The following is a 21,196-nucleotide window of genomic DNA, read 5'->3' on the forward strand; positions in this document are numbered from 1 at the left end:
CTTTTTTTAATTTGGTGTTTTCAAGCACGATTTACTGGATCTCATTATTCATTTCAAAAAAACATTTTTGTATTATAACTCTTTACTTATAATTAGTTTCTTTTTATAGCGCTTTTTTTATGATAAACCTTTGCGAAAGAAGGTGCAGATTGCTAGTAAATAAGCAAAATGTACTTACGCCTTCTCGACCGCCAGTTTCACCCTTCTGTCCTTTCATGCCCATATCACCTTTGGGGCCTAGAAGTCCAGGTCGTCCCTGCAAGCGATAAATTAAAATACGTTTAGTGAGTTAAATATATAAAAATATGAAAAAATTATAGTAGAAATTTTTAAATTGCAAACTTTTCCTTTACTATTTATAAAATGCTTCATTTCTTCGATTACGTGTATTTGGATGTCAGTAGAATGGCTTTCGCCTGCCATTCAGGAATATTTGTTCCATTTTCCTTCTAACAACATTCAATTATCAGCAAAGAAAACAAATTGTTTGCAAGTTCCGATACAAATTGTCCCAAACGGCCTGGTTTTGCCACAAAATAAATGCAAATGTTGAAAAGGGAAATAAAAAGGAATTGCAAGCCACTCAAACGCAGTTCTAACGACTGTGGTTAGTAGCATCAAAAAGTTTTCAACCAAACTAAAAAAGAAAGAGCTAAGTGAAAACAAGTTTCATGAATTCATTGTTGAAAGTGAAAAATAAATAAATCGAAAAATAGGTCGAAGCTGCAAGTAAATAAAAATATGAAAAAGAATAACTTCTGTATTGCTGCCCGGCAGCAAAGAAATTTTGAACTGGAGTAGTGCGGAATTATGCAATGGAGTTGCCGGTTTTAGTGGTTGCAATTGTTTCTGAGCCTCCTGCCTTAGTCTATTGTGGCAATGTGGGTGAAAGCGTCATGGATTTTATTGGAGAACTTGGCATATTCGGAGCACTTTAGCTGAATGTGAATTTGAAAGTTTGACTTGCAGCCGACAAAGTGTTTTGAAAATTAAATGTGATGAAGCCGGCAGATGAGCAACGTGAATTATTTGCTATATTTCCATCAGTGCCCGATGACCTCATATGTATGGTCCGCGTCAAATGAGGCATGAGATCAATAGTACAGTTATTTTTATACTATGAAGGTTTGTTTCACATTAGTCGAATTGCAAAAAAAAAAAATTAAAACAAATATAAAAAAATTTGCTGTTTAAATGTTTATTTAAAATAACACGTTTAGTGGAATTATACAAAATAAAAAAAATAAAAAAATAAATAAAAAAATTTTGTTGCTTACATAATTATTTAAAATAATGGTAAAAATCTGAATATTTTTAATTTAACTTACCGAGTGCCCGATATCGCCCATTGCACCTGGTTTGCCCGGCGGTCCTATTTGTCCAGCTTGGCCCGGTTTGCCGCGTCTCCCGCGCATACCCTTCTCGCCCTTTTCGCCCTTGGTGCCATTCATAGCCATGCCTTCGTAACCGCCAGCGAAAAAGGCCTGCCCTGGCGGTCCTTCGGGTCCGCGATCGCCTTTCGGGCCGCTCAGGCCTCGCACACCTTTTTCGCCCTTCTCACCTTTGGAGCCAGGCAGGCCGGTCAAACCGTTCGACCCAGCTGGACCAGGCTCGCCGTTCAAACCGGGTGGTCCTTCATAGCCTTGTGGGCCGCGCATTCCCGGCGGACCAGGTGGTCCGGCTGGACATTGACACTGTCCTCCCGCTGCAGCATTTGTACCGTTCAAAGAATTATCCGCATATACGACTTCACCGGGTGGACCAGGAGGCCCAATGGGACCCAATTCACCAGGTAGACCCCGATCCCCTTTCAGGCCAGGTGCACCTGGTGCACCTGCCATACCCGGTACGCCTGGTTGGCCAGGTTCCCCTTTCTGTCCGTTAGGGCCGTGCACGCCTGGATGTCCCTAGAATGAGAAAATTTAAAAATTTTAATTTTGAAGGCTAGAAAAAGATTAGTTGTACATCTGTTCAAATACTTTTATATTCATTTGCTCGTTTTCATGCTCAACGCCGTATAAATCACCAAACAAGCGCTCACTCACACAACCATGCACGCTTATGTACATTCATATGTACATCAATAAATACATTTTCACATGCGTATGTATGTATGTAAATAGGTCTAATGTATTTATGAAAATCGATGCTTGGGAAAATGTGTTATTGTGCTCATTTAACCTTACACACTCAGAAACACTCACTTGATTCCTCGCTCCCGTGTAATAATATCAACAAAAGCGCATTCCCTCCGACCCCTGCAATGTGCGTAATTTTCAAATTCAATTTTCCTCTTGTTTAAATCAAATCATCCCAAACACGCCACTTCGGTAAGGATATAACACAAATAAATTTATGCTCAAATTTCAAATGGGACAGAGAGAGGACGGAGTACAGAATGTGTGGGCACCGTACAGTTTTGCCGACAATAGAAAAAAACCAAAATTCATCATCCGCACACACATGCGTACATAAATACACTTTTATGTGTCGAAATATAGTCGATGTATTTAAATATGTGTAGCAAATAACGTTCGTTAGAGAGTAGGTGGTGGTAGTTTACATATCGTCCAAGTGCCATGATTCAAATGAGTTACCATAAATCCACACACGTCCGCCGCCTGGCAACTCATTTATACACATGCACCTATAAGTTGTTGTATGTATACGAGTACATAACTTATGCATTTACATGAGTATGTATGTAAACATCAATATGTGTGCTGGCTTGAATACGTAGTCAATTCTTCTGTCGTGCATCACACCAGCCATCCTATGATCCTTCCATCATCGTGAGAGTGTTTCTGCCTTGTTGTGCTATTTGTAGCGGTGGTTAGTTTACCTACACCAGGGTGCGGCGTATTAACAAAGCCGACAGTACGTTGGAGTATAAGTGTTTGCCTACATACATATGCATACCCCACTACTCCTCCATTCACATCCATGTTTGCGTGGGTGATTTTGAAGGTTTCGCATCAATTATTAATAATGAATTATTAATAAACCATATAAAGAAGCGCTATAACGCGGCAGCCAATAATGTTGCATCTACAGTCCCAAGCTCTGCAGTACTGGCAAGAGCAAATTTGATACTGCAATCAGCGTAAATCAAGAAATAAGATAATTTCTGATTGTGTGAAGGCAGACATTTTTCGTTAAAAATATGAATTATTTCTCAAAATACTCGTTTATGTATTGCATAAACTTAAGGTAATTTATGGTTTTATAATAAAAAAAAGAACTCAATAACCATAAAGCGTAAATTTGTTTAAAATAAATTGAATGATACTATAAATTCCTATTTATGAGGTGGCTCCATTGAACGGTAATCTGAAACTGTTATACTAGGTGTGGCAATGAAATAACAAGACGAACGCTGCTACAGGAAGCCAGTTACCGGAAGCAGTTTGGCGAAAGCAGTACATCTTTCTTCTCTATACAAATCAAAATAGCCACATCCTTCATGCGTATTTACAGTGCTTCACAAGAAAAATGTCAAGCGTTAGAATAGAGCAACGAGCATTTGAACAATACAGAGCTTGCAAAAAATTTCGTACTGACATATTTCGTGGCACTGAAAACGTTTAAATTTTTTTAGAAACCCTCCCTTTAAAGGACTGTTTATTGCATTTCTTTCGATATTCCTGTTATTGTGTACTTCCATTGAGTTCTGAAGATCAGGCCATTAGTCAGCCGAAATATTGAAGGCCATTCCGTATTGCTTGTGAAGAGGTTGTGAAGAATTTTACATAAGGAAAGTTAAAAAAAAAACACAGAAGAATGCAAGACAATTTTATTTAAATCGATAGTAGAGTCCATATAACACTAGTTTACGAATTTTCACTTTCAAAAATGGTCCTCGACCAAAAAGCGTTTTTTAAACTAATTTGAGGTCGCTGAAACCAAAAATGAATTTTATTTTTTTTTTCAAAGAACGGTTTCCGAGATATTCACAAAAAACCTGTTTTTTGGGCACTAGTGCTGTTATTACCTGCAATCTCGAAAACAGTGCGCGCCATTTCTTCGAAGAGCATAAATTTCGAAAGGCAGACATATAACCTACATGGAAATATATAACTTGTGTCAATGGAAGTCGTGGTTTTCGCAAAACAGCTGTTGAAAGTTAAAAAAAGGCATTTTTGACGTTTTGTACTAAATTATCAAAGTAAACTTTTTTCTGGAACAAAAAAAATTTTATATCAACATAAGACAGGCTTTCTGAAAGACAATTTTGTCACCTACATTTTAAGCCTAAGTTTGTCTGAATCGACGAAAAATTGTAGAAGTTATGACCCATCAATACGTATGATTTTGCAGCTTTTGATTTGGCTATGTTTCAGGTCGAAAATACGCTTTTACTCTTGAACTTCTTCTTTTATGTTGCATGGAATATTCACGAAGTTGCATCCAGCAGTAATCGACCTCAGATTAGTCTAAAAAACGCCTTTTGGTCGAGGACCATTTTTGGTGTAAACTAGTGATAATTTAATGTTTGAAGATTATTTCATGCAAATGTTGGCCGCGACTGCGCTTCAAATGGTCCACCCGCTTAGTCCATTTTGGCATACTCTTTCCAATGTTTCGGCCGGTATCTCTCATATAAATGCTTTAATGTTGTCTTCCAATGCGTTAATTGAAGCAGGCTTGTCTGAATAGACATGAGCTTTAACATAGCCCCACAAAAAATAATCTTAAGGCGTTATATCGTACGATCTGGGTGGCCAATTGACAGGTCCCGAACGTGAAATAAAATGTTTACCGAACTCGCCTCTTAATAAGTTCATTGTTACGCGAGATATATGGCATGTGGCACCGTCTTGCTGAAACCACATATCATGCAAGTCAAGCTCTTGCATTTTGGGCAAAAAAATGTTGGATATCATTTCACGGTAGCGCTCACCATTCACAGTTACGTCACGATACGCAGCATCTTTGAAGAAGTACGGTCCAATGATACCTCCAACCCATAAACCGCACCAAACTGTGACCTTTTCTGGATACATTGGTAGCTCTTGCAATTCTTCTGGCTGATCTTCACTCCAAAATCGACAATTTTGCTTATTTACATACCCATTGATCCAAAAATGAGCTTCGGCGCTGAACACAATTTTTCGATAAAAAAGTGGATCTTCGGCCATCTTTTCAAGAGCCCATTCAACAAAAATTCTGCGTTGCGGTAGGTCGTTGGACTTCAATTCTTGCACCAGCTGTATTTTGAAAGGCTTCGCAACCTAAATCCTTTCGCAAAATTTTTCACGTTGTTGAGTAACAGAGGCCCAATTGCTGCGAACGGCGACGAATCGATAATTGATGGTCATCATTAACAGTGGCCGATACAGCTGTGATATTTTTTCAGTTCGCACTCTACGTAACCGTGTTCGTGGTTGGATGTCCCTAATATAAATTTGGTTCTAAATTTAGTCGATTAAACTGACCATAAAAAAGATAATAGCTAAAAAATTCCGTTATAAAATACAACTCGTGCGAGAATTCAATCCAAATGACTTTCATTTCTCACATTTTCGTTGATTGAGTTAATTTTAATGTATTATTCAGACTTATTAGAAAAAATTGTTAAATTTGGACTGGATCATCATTCAATTACTTTGTTGTTAAAACTTCAATAAATAAAAAAAAATATTTAAAAAAAATAATTCAGGAGTAATTCTATACCATTTGCATCTAGATAGTGCTGGCAGATTTGCAATTTTTGCAGCACAATTTAAATGTTTAAAGGATGTTCTGGAAATGAAAATTTTTTTTCTTACCAAGAAAATAACAATTTATACTTATAATATTTTATAAATTTTGGCATTATCGGTTCAAATAAACTTCGTTAATTGGTTTTTCTTAAATTCGTTTTCTAAAATTTTCTTTCAGCGCTGCTCTGGGTTTTGCCAAAGTTATAAAATTTTGCATTAGCTTTCTACTCCTGCAAATCAATGCTCGGCAAAAAATTGGGACTTAAGCCACAAGCTGTACTTTAAACGTACAACGTTGTGATTCTGCCAATTTTAACTCACGAATGCTTGGTTTGGTGGGAAGCTCTTCGGAAGAGCTATAATATCACTAAATTGGAGAGGATGCAAAGGACTGCTAGTATTGCCGCCACCACAGAATATAGAACTTGACCCAGTGTTGCCCTTAATGCCCTTTTGTACTTACTTCCCATCAACTTTTAAGTTATTTCGATCGCTGATCAAAGTGCAATCAGACTAAAGGAGTTTGTCCATTCGAGGCAAGCTCTGAAGGGACGTGCTAACATTTTCAGGCAGTTAACACCCCATTACTCTGACCTTCGCCTTGTGGGTCTACCCTTAGTCTACCCAAGCAGGATTGGAACGGAGAGAAAATTTGTACCGATGCTTATATCCCTGTCTTAACACCCCATTTCTCTGATCTTCGGCTTGTGGGTCTACCCTGAGTCTACTCAAGCAGGATTGGAACGGAGAGAAAATCTGTACCGATGCTTGTATCCCTGTCTTTACTTACGCTTTCAAGATGGAATTGAGGGCTGGGGTTCTCTCTAAAGTGCTTTTAGCTAGACTGCTAGTGTTTTTTTTAGTTCAATGCTTAGGTAACGCTGGACGAGGGAGGTCTTAACATTTTTTTCGATAGTCAAATTTCGATGAAGCCTCTCACGACGCCTGGTCTATATCCAAACTGGTCAACTACTGTAAGGAGAAGATCAAATCTCTTGAGTGTGCAGTGTGCCAGGACATTGAAATATAAAGAGAAATTAAATTGCTGATGAGCTTGCCAGGAACGGTTCGTCTGAATTGGTCTCAACGGTCTCCTATTCAGACATCAGCGCTCCTTGACTGCTATTACAAGGGAATCGAACAGATTATCAGAAAAGCGCAGGTCAGATGGAGCTCAATTCTTTGTGTGCTATTTCGGAAATAATTTGGCCCAAGTGTAATAGATGAAAGACCCAGAAAGTTCTGAGGACTCCTCGCCTTAAATATCCAAACTGGTAGCTATATTACAAAGTTAGGTTTACTATTCAATCCCCATCACTGAAGCTTTCTCTGTAAATGTCCGGGTTTGGCAGCTGGACGGTTAAGGTCACAGCCTGGGCTAGTGGTCTAACCTAAATGCCGTCAACCTTCTCCGTTACATTAACTGCTCTGGTTGGCCGCAGATATCTGCTCATTGGAGGTCTACTTGGGGAGTGCCAATATGTACTTCAACCATTTCACCTACGAACGACGCAGTTTCTTTGATGGACGTTTAATTTAATTACTGGTTCTCCACTTCTTGTTGCACAAAGACTTTCAGAATAAAATCGCAATATATCTATGTGAGTGCGAGAGCAAGGAAATGTCGATGAATTTCTAATCACTTATAAATTGCAAAATATATTTTCGTTGTTGATATAAAATAAATAACGCTCAGTACTGTGAGTTAAAAAAAAAATAAGGGGACAATTTATATTCCTCAATAATGGAGTTTTAAGTACCAAACAATAACAAAAAGAGTAGAAATGGCAAAGTAATATGTATTTGCTGAGAATTGCATTTAAAGAGCCACAGAATAGCTTACGAGTGCCAAGCAAGAGCTGGAAGTGATGAATGAGTGTATCTCAAGTGCGCTACTCGCTACGCGCTATGGTTTCAAAAAGTCATAAAAACTTTTTATGCGAATAAGACACAATCATTTAAACACACGCTCAAAGACTGAGTCAAATCATAATAAACGCTTGATCAAATGGGGTGGATGAAAAAAAGTAACCAATAATAAACCATAAATCGCTTTTAATGGCAAAGCTATGAACTAAACAATGGAAAAAAGTTCGGAATTTGACAGCGTAAAACGCAAAATGCAAGCAAAATTACACAAATTTGTGTGGGAGCATAGAAGCTGTGAAAGCAATTTGAATTGATTTGTGTTTGGGTCAGTTGATAAAAAGTTATGACAAACTGATATTCGAGCGCTGGCTTGCGGAAGCAATGAATCGTTCGATTTGACAATGGCTCAATGGATGAGCGATGAGACAAAAGCAAATTACAAACTTTGTTGTTATGACCAATTTTTATGTCAAGTTTAAAAATTAAAATCAAGGAAAAATATTTACTAACGTCCAAACTATAGCTGGAGCCGCATTCCCCAATCGAAGCTCATCGTTTGATCCAAGATACTTCTCAGACGGGAAAAAAGCTTCGGAACTAAGCTAGCCACGGTAGGGCGAGTGCAATAGGCATTTCTACGTTCAGTCAATAGGAATCGCCAGGACTTTATGTGGTCTACCCTTGTCTACTGCAGCAGAGGATCAAATATTCAACCAAAGTATATACAGCACCTTTTCTGCTGGATTGTACACGTTAAAGGGGCAGAAGTTAATAGAGTATTTTTACTGAAGCCACGGAAAGCAAAACAAGAAATATACATTAAGCAATTAGCCTCAGTTGTTTCTTTCTTAAAAAATTTAGAAAATCCTGGAAATCCTGCACAAATCTTAGTCTTAGTCACTGGGTCACTCGCGACGAGAAAACTCAAGGATGAGCAAATGGAAGGAACACATGAATCAATAATGGCCGCGGATGCTCTCATGGAGTGCACTCCTTCCTTTTATGTAGGAACAGGTTATAGACAAACGCTTCTACATGTTGAATAACTAAGAGTTTGACTAGCAGGATTATACATCTCAGGGAAATATGGGCGTTTCACTCAGGAGTGGTGCGACAATAAAGGACTTTCTATAAGTCCAGAAAAGATTCATTCACCCTAAGAAGGTAACTTTTCATGATAAAACCGACTTTAAGATTTTTTTTCAAGAAAGCAACATATGTAGGTGTGGTGCGAGATAGAACTCGCTATTGGAATACTCAGTTGGATGTCGTTACCAAAAAGGCCATAAAAATAACTTCACCTCAACCCACAGGAAGTGGATTTTCAATGTAATGGCTTGCCAATTTTAACGTATGGATGCCTGGTTTAGTGGGAGGCTCTTCCGAGGGACTATAATATCACAAAACTGGGGAGGGTGCAAAGGATTGCATACTTTGGCATAATCGAATCATGTAAAACTTGCCTCAGTGCTGCCTTCAATGTCGTTTTGCACTTACTTTCCATCGGCTTTTACGTTATTTCCATTGCAGCTCAAAATGCAATCAGGTTAAAGGAATTTGGCTTCTGAAGGCAATCCCTCAAGGAACATGGTAGCATTTTCAGGCAGTTAACTCCGTATTTCTCCCAACTTCGAATAGATCTCTCTATCCGCAAATTAGAGTTTGAGGGTCATGCTAAGGCAATCTTTCCAAATAGACAGGATTGGATCGAGGGTAAAGTCTGCACCGAAGCTTGCACTACTGTTTTCACTGACGGTTCCAAGATGGAACCGAAGTCGGAACAGTGGTTTTCACTAAATTAACCAATTTATCTTTATTCTTTATACTACTGAATACTTTATTTTTCAGGCATGCAAAATGCTTAGGGAATGTGGGACAGAGGGAGATGTTAAAATTTTCTCCGATAGTCAATCCGCAATAAAGGCTTTGATTACGCCATGGTGCAGAACGAAACTAGTAAATTCATTTAAGGAAGAGATCGAATCTTTTGGGTGTGCAGGTAAAATTTCTCTGATCTAGGTTCCAGGACATGGGAACATAGAGGGAAATGAAATTGCTGATTAGCTTGCCAGGAAGGGACTCAGAGTACTCCAACCCGGTCAGCGGCATCCCCCTGATAGTTGTTAAAGGGGAACTGCACAAATTAATTCTCAGGAAAGGATGGAGCTCTATTTCTTCATGTGATATTTGGAAAACATTTTGGCCCCAGTACAACACAGAGGGCTCAGAATGTCCTGTGCTTACCGGTCACTGGATGGTCGCCTATATGTATATATATATACGCGTACACTCGTTTTGGGTGTTTGGCCGAGCTTCTCCTCCTAGTTGTGGCATGCGTCAAGATGTTGTTCCCCAAATGGAGGGACCTACAGCTTCCAGCCGACTCCGAACGGCAGTAATTTTAATGAGGAGCTTTTTCATGGCAGAAATACAATCGGAGGTTTCCCATTGGCTGCCGAGGGGCGACCGCTATTAGAAAATGTTTTTCTTAATTTTGGCGTTTCACTGAGATTCGAACCTTCGTTCTGTCTGTAAATTACGAATGGTAGTCACGCACCAACCCATTCGGCTACTGCAGTCAACTTATCATAAGGATCTGTTTTTCGAAGAGTGTGCAAAATTTGGCTTACCTACATCAATAAACAACCTTTTCAGTTAAAATTGCGTTTGCTATAAGCTTTTCACACAGCCCTTACCTAACCTGCGACTAATAGGCAAGTTTCGTTAAAGTTTTCACCAGTCATCGAGAACAGGAGTTCCAATTTGAAACTTGTTTAATCCTTTTACAGATTTTGTTTACACGGTTAAAGTTGACTGAATGTAAAGGTTTTTGTATTTTAAAATTTGGCAACAATTTAGTAAAAGAATACGTATAAGATCATAATTTAGAGTTTTTGCTTTAGTAAGAAAGTGAGCCAACGAATTATATGTTACTAACCCAAAATAATTGTGATCCCACTGCTTGCCTTGCGACTATGTGCAAGTTATTACTCTTCTGTAAGTAATTGACCAAAATAAGCAGCCAAGCATTAAAAGAAATTCGTTAGCAACTAACCGCCAACATGACATATGAGTAACTTTTATGTATGCAAAACATTTTCAAAGCACACCAATAAAAAGTTAGCAACAAATTTCCGTAAATTAAAGTTTAGTTACTTTTGAAGAAAGTTTAATGTCATTTTCTAACTTGTCACTAACATGCCAAAGTGCACACAAGCGTACAAACAAGCAAATTTATAAATGCATAAAAGCAAGTGCTTATGTGTGTGTGTATTTCAAATGCGTTCGGATGTGTGTGTGTGTGTGTATGTGCATGCGTATGTTGGTTATAGTTATTACTCGAACCAGCAATGTCGGATTGCCATTTTAATTTACATGCAACTACTATCAAAATGTTTACAACGGCAACAAAAACACCTGCTACTGCAACTGCAACAGCAACATATAGTACACCGTTAGCTACACGCACTAACAAAAAATAAAAGCAACATCCCAGCAAACTTTAATGTTGGCAATGAAGTTAGCTGCAGTTAGTAGTTTGCTTTATGCTGCGGCCTTGGTATGCCGTGTTGTTGTTGATCCGCTGTATGCATGTTGCAAGTTGCAGGTCTCGCTTGCTCTGAATGACTTGGTGTAGTTTGACGAATTGAATGGCTATGGGCTGAATGTTGCGTTTGCAGTGGAAACTTATGAATTTAGCATGGAATACTTTTCATTTTATGTAGTACGTAGATATGTATGGGTGAGCATGCAATGGCAGTGTGCAACAGTGAAAAGCGGCATACATACATTTGCATACTTATTGGCGTTCATATAAATGCAAGAAGGATGTGCTCAATTCGGTTCGGACCGAACTTCAAATACTTGATCACAGTTTAGTAAAATTAAATTGATCTGACCGCGATAATGTGAGTTATATGTTGCAACATCAGAGAGACGAACGGATTTGATTATTATATTGTTCGCTCTGCATTTTGACGTGATAACGTCTTATAATTCGATTTAGCCAGCTGCACGCACGAAAAAATGTGTCGTTACCTTGCTCAATTGTCGTTACCTTGCTTATGGTCGTTATATTGCTTGAACTGCAAGCGAGAACGCGGAACGAACGACAAAGAGCACAATCGGCCCCCGCGTTCGGCAACGTTCGACATCTGGCTCTCTCCTACTTGAGTGAGCATATATATGTATGTATATGTATGTATATGCGCATTTGTATATAAATTCACATATTTGTATTTGCATATGCCGTCTTCCTGTGTGCATGGTAATGAACCATTTCTCTGTTGAGAATAGGACGATGAGAGGAAAAGTAGGAAATATGAAAGGGAGTATTTCGAGTGTAAAGTGTCTTGAAAAAGTCAAATCGATGATGGTGCCTCTTCGTGTTGTTGACTTATTAACGTCTGATGCACAATCGAAATTGAAGATATCTTTCATGAATTTGATAAATGTTTCGTGATTTTTCACGTTTGTGTAAATGTAACTTGACCTCCTCTATATCCAAACAAAATATCTATCAAACAAATAAAATTAAAATTTTCTTTTGAAAAATGCAGCCATTCCATCAGTATTTTCTTATGACGTTGTCACGTGAAGCTATCTTCAGTAAACCGACTTTACAGACAACCTCTTTTTTTTTCTAAAGTGGGTTTGTTATTCAATGAAATAACATTTTAGTGCCGATCTGACTCAATTATAAGGCAGTAACTTTAAGCTATACTAGGGGCAATCCTAGTTATAGTCTGAATTGAAACAACAAAAAAAAAAAATAAAAGTTAAATAAATATGCCATGTGTGTGTGGACAAACGGCTGATCGTCAGGACGATGTAGATTTTTTGCTCTCATCTGATAAACCGTAGTTTTGTAAAACCCGCTCTGCCGATAGATATTCATCTATTCGATTTCAAACTTGAGAGTACAAATGTGCATAATAATAATCAACAAATTACATTTTTTGTTGTTGGCAAAGAAATAGCTGCGCTTAGAACAAAAACTGATGGCTTACTAAATACTGTAACAGTTCTACATGACCAAAAAAAAAAAACAAAACTATTATAAAAATCAGATGATTTCATTGCAGAAACTCGCTCTTTACACTCTAAGAATGAAGTCAAAGATATCGCGCTCACCACACTAGCTCTTGGGGTAAGAAATCTCAAAAACTTTGCTGTTAATTCTGCCAATATTCTCGCCAGTGCAAATAAAAATAATTTGGTAAATGATGCGAACACTTCACACTCTCCTCTTTCTGTTCGATGTCCGATTGCTCACAATGAGAACAGTACGCTGAATATGCTCTGCTGCTGCATTTAAGCCTGCGTCGCCAACCTCTGCTATGTTAACATTAACTACAACTGGCGATGTACGTAATTATGAAAAAGTGGGAGTGGCTCGGCTAATTTTTTTTCATGGGCTCATAATTTGTAACGCATAATTTCGCTTCTTTGATAACAGAGATATCACTTTTTTTTACTTTTATAAATATTATCGTTGTATGTAGGGTGGGCGGACCGATTCCACCTACTTTCAACATCAACTTAATAGTATATGCACCAAGTTTCATTGACATATTTTAACCTATATTCGTGTTTTCATAGGTAAACATCGACTCCTCGCAACATTCTAAGCATTCTGCTCTAAATATGTCTATATCTAGATTCCCGTATGCTGTTATATACAGACCTTATGTGAACAAAATTATAATACCCTTGTGCATGAATGAACGCGGGTATAACTATTTGAAATATGTCCTCATCCAACCTCGTCCGCTGCCTTGCAAATATGACGAAACACATAAAAGTTTTGCGCGCCAAGTGCTGACAGATATGTCTATGAGCCACTCAACCACTCTGATTGCCGTTCAGTCGTGCTGCCAGTCCAAAATGCCACACGTTAAGTACTTTATTTACAAAATGCAAAAAGCGTAAACAAAACCGAAAACGAAAACATAAGGCATTAAGATCCGTATGCTTGAACTATTCAAAAGCAGAGTGAACTGTTTATGTGATGTGTTTGGGAGTTAGAGCTTTGTGTGTACACGAATGCAATAACGCTGCTCGTATTGACGCTGTTGACGGTTTGATGAAATGTGCCATGAAATATGCAAAAGTGTGCGAAATTTTGTTGTTTCATGGAAGTTTTAATAAACGACTGACATGAGTTTTGCATTAATATTGCCTACTACAACGGCCTTTAGGCGCACAAATGAATGTCGATTATTTTGAAATGCTTTAAAAGCAAAAAATGCCTAAAACGGTTTTTGCAAGAATTTGTACATATATGTCAGCGGGCATGGTTTGTTGAATGGGCTCTTCTCAAAACCATTTCATTTAATGGCTACGAAAGCCCATTGTGATGCTCAGGAGTATTACCATAATAAGCCGTGTGCTCGTCTGTGAGTGTCCCTGTAAAAAACGTTCAGCGAGTGTTGGCCAAAGTGCAAGAGAGATAATCTGAAGGTGATCAGCTCCGCCTTCCAGTTAATCCCAGTTATATATTTGAACTCGATTTCTTATATTCTCTTTTATATCCTTTTCACACGTTTTCGTCTGTTTTTCCGGTATCATGGAATACCACCATGTTCCGAGTTTTAGTATAGATTGGCGCTGTTTGTCGAAGAAACTGAGAAGTCTTTTTGAGGCAGTACAAAATACAAGTCACTTTTACCTAGGAAGCGAATAGCGTAGTTATGGTCAAAGCTCTTTTCACCTTCTTTTTTTTGACTGGCGTGATAAAAGCTTAATTGATTTTGGTTGAGTTTAACCCGTCGTTTCTTTCTCGTGTTAACCGACGCCAGTTGAAAACTCCCAGTGAAGTAAAGCCCTTGCCCACCTTAATCTTCCCCTGCTATAACCAGTTAGTATCGCATCGAATATTTTAAGGCCTGGAGCATTTTTATCAGTTAGAAGAAGTAAAGTTCATACAGTTCATCATTCTATCGCTTGCGATATTTGCCGTCGCTAACGTACAAAGGTCCAAAAATCTTCTGCAAAATCGATCTCTCAAACACTCCAAGAAACGCTTCATTGGAGATTGTCATCGTCCAAGCTTCTGCGCCACACCATAGGATGGGCTTGATGATAGCCTTATAAAGTGTTAGTTTTAGGTCAAAGATTTGCGTGACCTAATGGTCATATAACCTTTGTCTGTCATCCTGAGCAGACATACAAAGAAATTGGTGATTTAACTCGAAGTACATGAAAGTCTATCTAGATTCGAAAAAGTCTCCTAATAGAGGCAAATGAGTTCCAATGTGCTTCAATTCTCTTTAACAATGAACATTGATATATATATATTTCTTTGAAGAAGGTTTGGAGTACATAATGCACTATATATTTTACAAAATTTCATTAAAATTCATGGTGGATTTCATGGATTTCAAGGTGAGTTCTTTAACGGGCCATTATTTGGCTTTCAGCGAATTTTTTAGAATCAGCTGATGGTCTGACATAGCCGGGGTTATAAATCGGTTTGTTTACGAAAAAACTAAGAATGTGTGAGTGATATACAAAAAAATCGGGGGAAAAAATGGTTGGATATTTCTCCCAAGGTTCAATTCCTCTGCAGTGTTTTCTCGCGTTTACGTCGCATAAAGGTATAAAGTGCACTGAGTGAGTTACTGTTAACTATCACTAACTCTAATAGTTGCACAGTTAGTTTCTATTATTAACTCCTGATTTAGTGAGAGAAAAAAATCGATGTATTCCAATAACGATAGTGAGAAAATACGATTGATATTAAAAGTAGAAATGGCCCAGTCAATTAATTTTAGTGCTTGAAGAATAGTTTACATTAATAATTCCTGGATGTCACTACCACTCTAACTATCTCTCTATTAGATACGCTTATGTAGTTGAAATTTTCTTAAACTAATTATCAAAATATTGCAAATAGTGAAAGTAATTTAGATTACGATTTAGATTAGAAATCAAGTACTGATAGTGAGGAATGATTTAAGTATACTAAAGGGTTTTCTAATAACAGGTGTTACAGGTGAATGGGTTGCACTATCGCGATATGATTAACCGTGTTATCTCTCACACAGATGTGATCCCAATTGGTCACCGAGATCTTGTGATTTAACACCTTGTGAATATTTTCTTTGGGGCCACGTGAAAGAGAAGGTCTACGCCAACAGCCCAGGGTCAATTCAAGATCTCAAAAATGGAAGTCGTGCGGCTATCGAGGACATAGGGCAGCCACTTTGCAATTCGGTTATGGATCCTTGTATTAAAAAATAGCATTTTTCTTTGAATATCAAAATAACACCTCTTATTGGAAAAACCGTTTATATATAAATGGTACGAGTTCGATATAAGCAGAATCGAATAATTGAAAATTTCCCAATTTTAAAGCTTAGCGGGGCCAAAAATTTAGCCCACCAGTCCCATCTCTGACTCATGTCCGCGGATGTTTTATGACTCGTGTCTTAAAATGTGTATTGTTTCCAAATATATTCTGAAATTGAACGAAATCGGAAATATGATCTACTTTTTTTCTCTCCTGAAAAGTTACCAAATCAGACTTAGGCGTTTTTTCTTCTCAGCCCAGGTTTATGTATATTTGCGTGTTCTACACAATAACGGTATGTTGTAGACTTCATGCTAATGATATGTCTAATATAGGAATTTATGTCATGCATGGGGAAGCTCGTGAAATGACAGACGTCAATTATGTCATTACCAATGAAATAAGAAAGGCTTTTGGACAAAAAGAGTATGGGAGCGATCATATTACAGTAAAATTTTGAATAAAAATTATGTGAAACCAACAATTCTAAAGAGCCCATATTTTCTTTAATTATAGTTCGGTGTTTTCAAAATTCTGCAAATGTAAAATTATTAGGATTTAATAATATATGTATTTCAAATTTGTTTTTGGATAATAATTCTGTATATTTTAAAATGATGTTAAGTACAGTGGGTGGGTGCGTTATTAACATTTGGTAGTGGCCGGGTTCGAATAAAACTGTAGGCGCCCTCATTTGTGAATCAACGCATGGCAATCGAGCAGATGCGCGGTATCAAAGTTTGAATATCTTACGTAAACGTAAGCCCCTATCAGCTGACACGATGAAACTAATGAGAGCCCCATGTAGATCGTTTTTCATCGTGTCAGCTGATACGTGCGTTCGGTGAGTGTGGGCACCATATATCAGAGGTCGGCAAAGTTTGCTCGTGACAGCAGTACACTCAACACACGTATTCATACGCTCTTCAAATCAGTCGTTGTTCTGACCATACTTATTCAGTTCAGTATTCAATTCATCGTAGATTGCTTTTCATAGAAACTAAGAGATAGTAATCATATAATTCGAATAACTCCGAACGTACATTCGAAATTCGTAGAGTGGCATTCACCGAATCAATCAGAAGTCAAATCGTAGAGTTTCGTACACGACGTTAAACTAACGGACAAAAATTAGAACGAGTAAAAAAAAGAGGATCTAAAAGGAAACAAATAAACACACTGTAAAATCTAAGTCCTATTTTAACTTAACTATAAATAAAAATAATTTTTTGAAGTATGTATATGCACTTTTATGTGACTTTCATAGGTGTAAAGTTGTAACAACACGGCAGCGTATGCCACTTTGTTGGAGCTAATAAAAGAGAAATCAATCATGGCATTGATATTGTAGTAGCTCTGCCGGTTGTAGTAGAGGAATTTTTCTTCAGTGGGGAAATAACTTTTATGTGCGTACCATCCACACACAAAAGGATGCCAGGAAATCTGTGATAGAGTTCCACCCTGATTTGCCGTTTTTCATTGGCACTCATGTTGAGATTTAAGCACTGAGGGCACAATCGTGTTTGTAGTGACACCAATATGTCTTTTAGTACATAGCTAAATGTCGCTCCGTCGAAATTTTTGCCAATTCCGTGCTGATAGCCTCCCTCCGCAAGAAACCGTAAAACAGAGGATAGTTGGAGAACTAGACGACGACCTAGCGAGCTTGCGCTGTCTTTAATAAAACTCAAAACACATGTAAATGCAGCTTTATTTAAACGGTAACTTTTGATAAACCTTTTTTAAACCGTTTTTAGTCAACTTTTTCTTTAACAAAAAGGCGAGCACTTACATTCGTCCATATCGAAAGGGCTGCTTGCATCTCTCAATACTTTTCGCTCTCTTCAGAGACTCCGTTTGCTTCTTTCACTTTGCTTCTCCATTAACACAGCCGCACATGTCAACGAATACATTTTAATTTGAAAATTCAACCAACTTGACAAAAAATTAAAGATTATTTGCTAAATTGTATTGTTTACATTGAAGTGAGCTCTTGTCGAAATATAAAAATTTCACATTTGAGTTTGGCAGCACGTTTTGTGTTCACATGGAGCCCACGATTAAAATTTTTTTATATTCATAGTAGACATTCGTATTCGAAGATTTTCTACGACGGATTCTATGATAGGGATGATTATTTATGGTATGCGAAACTCTTTCATTTTGAGAGAGAGCGCGCCCATGAGTTCGTTTCAAAATTTGGCAGTATTCACACATTATGGGCTTGATGAACAGCTGATAGGCCAAATGGCGGGCTACCAGAAGAACGTGACAGAAATAGCTGACGAAAATGGTTCGTTTTTGCTTAATATGACGCGATTGAAATGTTTATAATTATTTTTCTTTAAATAAATTCGATTGAAACGTAATATTTTTAATTATCCTAATCCTAGTTTTTGTTTAAAAAATACCCTCTCCATTTTTCTTCCGGTGTGGCATTACTGACGAATGTTATGAAAAAATGCACATTTTTCAGCGCTCTCACGAGAAAAAGAGTTTCGTATCTAGTCATCTATCGTTATGACACCAATGAAGCGACATAAGCAGAGGCTGGTAATTTTCCTTTCTACTGTAACATACTCGGATATATGAGAACAAGCATTGAAAAAAAAAAAAAATCAAAATTCAAGTGAAATTGAGTTAACAGTGTGTATTCTCAACTCAGAAAATTTCCTTTTAAGTCATTATCACTTTTTCCTTCCAAGTACTTTTGCGAACAAATTTTTTAAAATTTGTTTGTTCCAAGCAAAGAAACTGAAAACCAGAAACTGTCCTAAGAGTATAAATATTAATTCTGAATGAACTACGTTTTACAGCTTCTTTGTCGTCAATTTATTTTGTTAAAAATAAAATAGTATTAAGTGTAAATAGTAAATAGATACACTTTTTTCTCTTAGTTACTGCTTAATGCCATCGCTTTTTTGGGTTTTACGCTTATCTGAGAGTTGTTTCATTCCCCACTATGATGCAGGAATTTTTGAAAATGAATTCGGAAGATTCTCAAAATATTTTTTTATGTACCTACCTCTAAATAGTATTTATCTCTTTATTAAAATTTTATTTCAAGCTTCAGTTTTATATATATTTTTGTAGTAAAAATGAAGAGCACGCGATGCAAGGATGTAAGTGTTAAACAACACTTTCTGTACCAACATAATTGCGTTTATGCCCGAAAATTGACATAATCAAATATTTAAATTTCAATTCGTGTCAACTTAGTTTGCGTAAACGAAGTGCAATAACTTAATGTTTACTTAATTTTAAAAAATTTACAACTGCCACCCAGTGGCGCAGGAATAAAGACAAACCTAAATCTCTACCGTTCCAAAAACAAACAAAAAATATTGCGGGTGGAGCAACGAATTAAACTTTAAACTTTCCAAAAAGTGAAATAAATAACGTGACAAAGGTCAAATAAATCTTCCTCCATGATGTCGCGTTAAGATTGAGATGTCACAACAGCTGGGGGACTTTTTTAGAACGCCCTAAACATAAATAACTAGTGGAAGGCTACGGCTAGGAACGAAAAAGTTGTGCACGGAAAAAATGAAATATTTTATAAATAGCAGCAGTTAAAAGCTGTGGCCAACAAAATTCTCTACCACGGACAAAAAATTACCAGATAAGCAAGTAACCATAATAATTGCGAGTGGCAAGCATATTTGACCAAAAGCTCTTAGAAGAACCAAGCAAAAAGTCAAAACAAAGAAGGCGTGAAAATACATTAAAATATGAAGCATACGAGTATATCTAGGCGCTTCTGAAGTGGAAGCAAAGCTAACAACAGCAAGTCAACTCACGCCCATTTAGTGAAACTTAAGAGCTGCAATGATTATTATGGCATTGTGCGGTGGCTGTGGTAACCGCAAGAGAGACGATAGTAGCACTGACAAATGAAGACAGCTAAAGCTGGTACGAAATGTTTTCTACTTTCAGAGAAAAAGTATATATTTTGCCAGCAAAAGCGAGGAAGAAATCGTAAAGAATTCAACAAAAACCAAAAACAAAGTAAAACACTGCCTAAGCCATTGTGTTTGTGTTTATGTGTATCTGCACTTATGTCCTTGAAGAAAGCATGCGAAGTGCCTACAACACCTGCCAGCAATCAAGCGCGTCTCAAGACAATGCTAGATCACAAATGACAGTTGCTCTCCACCAAAGGGCGAGTTAAACCAGAAATGTTGGCGCTAAAGTAGAAACAAAACAGAAAAATAGCAAAGTAAACGGAACATTAAAAGGCCGTAAAAGTTAAAATGAAAAGCTCATTTGGATAATAAACACACGCACTCCACAGATATATTTAAAGTGGTGCGTGGTTGTGCAGATAAAGCCGCAAAAGCGTATGACGCATTGACACGTACACAGGATAAGGGCTTATTTTTCTCACACAACCATACAGGGTATCTATTAAGGGGTTATATACCTTGTGGTCCGGTGAAATTAGCGAAAGTTGGGTTTTTTTTAAAGATATGTAGCAATAATTTTATTGTATAAAAGTTTTTATTATTGGATATTACAATGTTTAAAGAAAAAAAAAGGCTTTGTTTGTGTAAAAATATTTAAAAATGGCGGAGTTATGGCGTTTTTCCCCAAGACCCTTTTTTTGGAAGAGGCTTGCGGTGGACGCGATTCAAGTCCACCAAGTCAACTGAAATCAAAAAATCTAAAAGATTTCATTAGTATAGGGTTATATCTTCTTAGTGAACGATCAATATATTAAATATTTTAATTTTTGTGAAAATAGGAACATGTTTTTAAAAAACTCCACTTCTACAGTCCTAAAATTGGCATTAAAAAATTCATATCTGCAAAATAAAAATTTATACATAAAAAGTTGATCGTTCACTAAGAGGCGACATCAATTACGAACAATGTAAAAAAAAAATTATAAAAATCGGTTGAATACTTTTTTTGCAATCGCGTCCACCGCAAAAGCATTTTTGGAAAAACACGTTTTTGAGATAATCGCGTTTAAAGTTTCAAGCGCCGCATGAGGCCGTACGCTCAGGACGTGACGACGCACAATTTAAAACGCTGTAACTTTCGATCTATTGCTCAGATCTCTATGAAATTTTTGGAAAATGTTCTCAAGGGATTGTACTTTACGATAAAGAAATAAAATTTATTTTGATTTTTTTGAAAAACACAAGGTATATAACCCCTTAAGATATTCACATAGCAAGTCTTCCTAAATTGAAAATAAAATGTTAAATGTTGAGACCAGTGAAAATAACACACGGGACTAATTCCATTATTCAGATAAATTCATTATCCAGACTAAAGGATGGAAACAGAGGTGTTGTTTGTTTTATAATTTTGTATTGTGAATATC

The 21,196-nt window shown here is 37.2% G+C and overlaps 1 protein-coding gene across 3 annotated transcripts in view; it reads right to left on the reverse strand.

Annotated features, from left to right (window-relative positions):
* LOC128862199 (collagen alpha-2(IX) chain) overlaps positions 1-21,196 on the reverse strand; it is a 386,091-nt gene that overhangs the window by 195,888 nt on the left and 169,007 nt on the right. For all 3 annotated transcript variants that reach the window (XM_054100687.1, XM_054100685.1, XM_054100686.1), the window contains exons 9-10: positions 1,329-1,907; positions 179-256 (exon numbers count right to left, since the gene is read on the reverse strand). In XM_054100687.1, the coding sequence (XP_053956662.1) occupies positions 179-256; positions 1,329-1,907 (657 nt within the window). The remainder of the gene's footprint in view (positions 1-178; positions 257-1,328; positions 1,908-21,196) is intronic.

Source organism: Anastrepha ludens, chromosome 4, assembly GCF_028408465.1.
Source record: "Anastrepha ludens isolate Willacy chromosome 4, idAnaLude1.1, whole genome shotgun sequence".
In the NCBI taxonomy this organism is placed as follows: domain Eukaryota; kingdom Metazoa; phylum Arthropoda; class Insecta; order Diptera; family Tephritidae; genus Anastrepha; species Anastrepha ludens.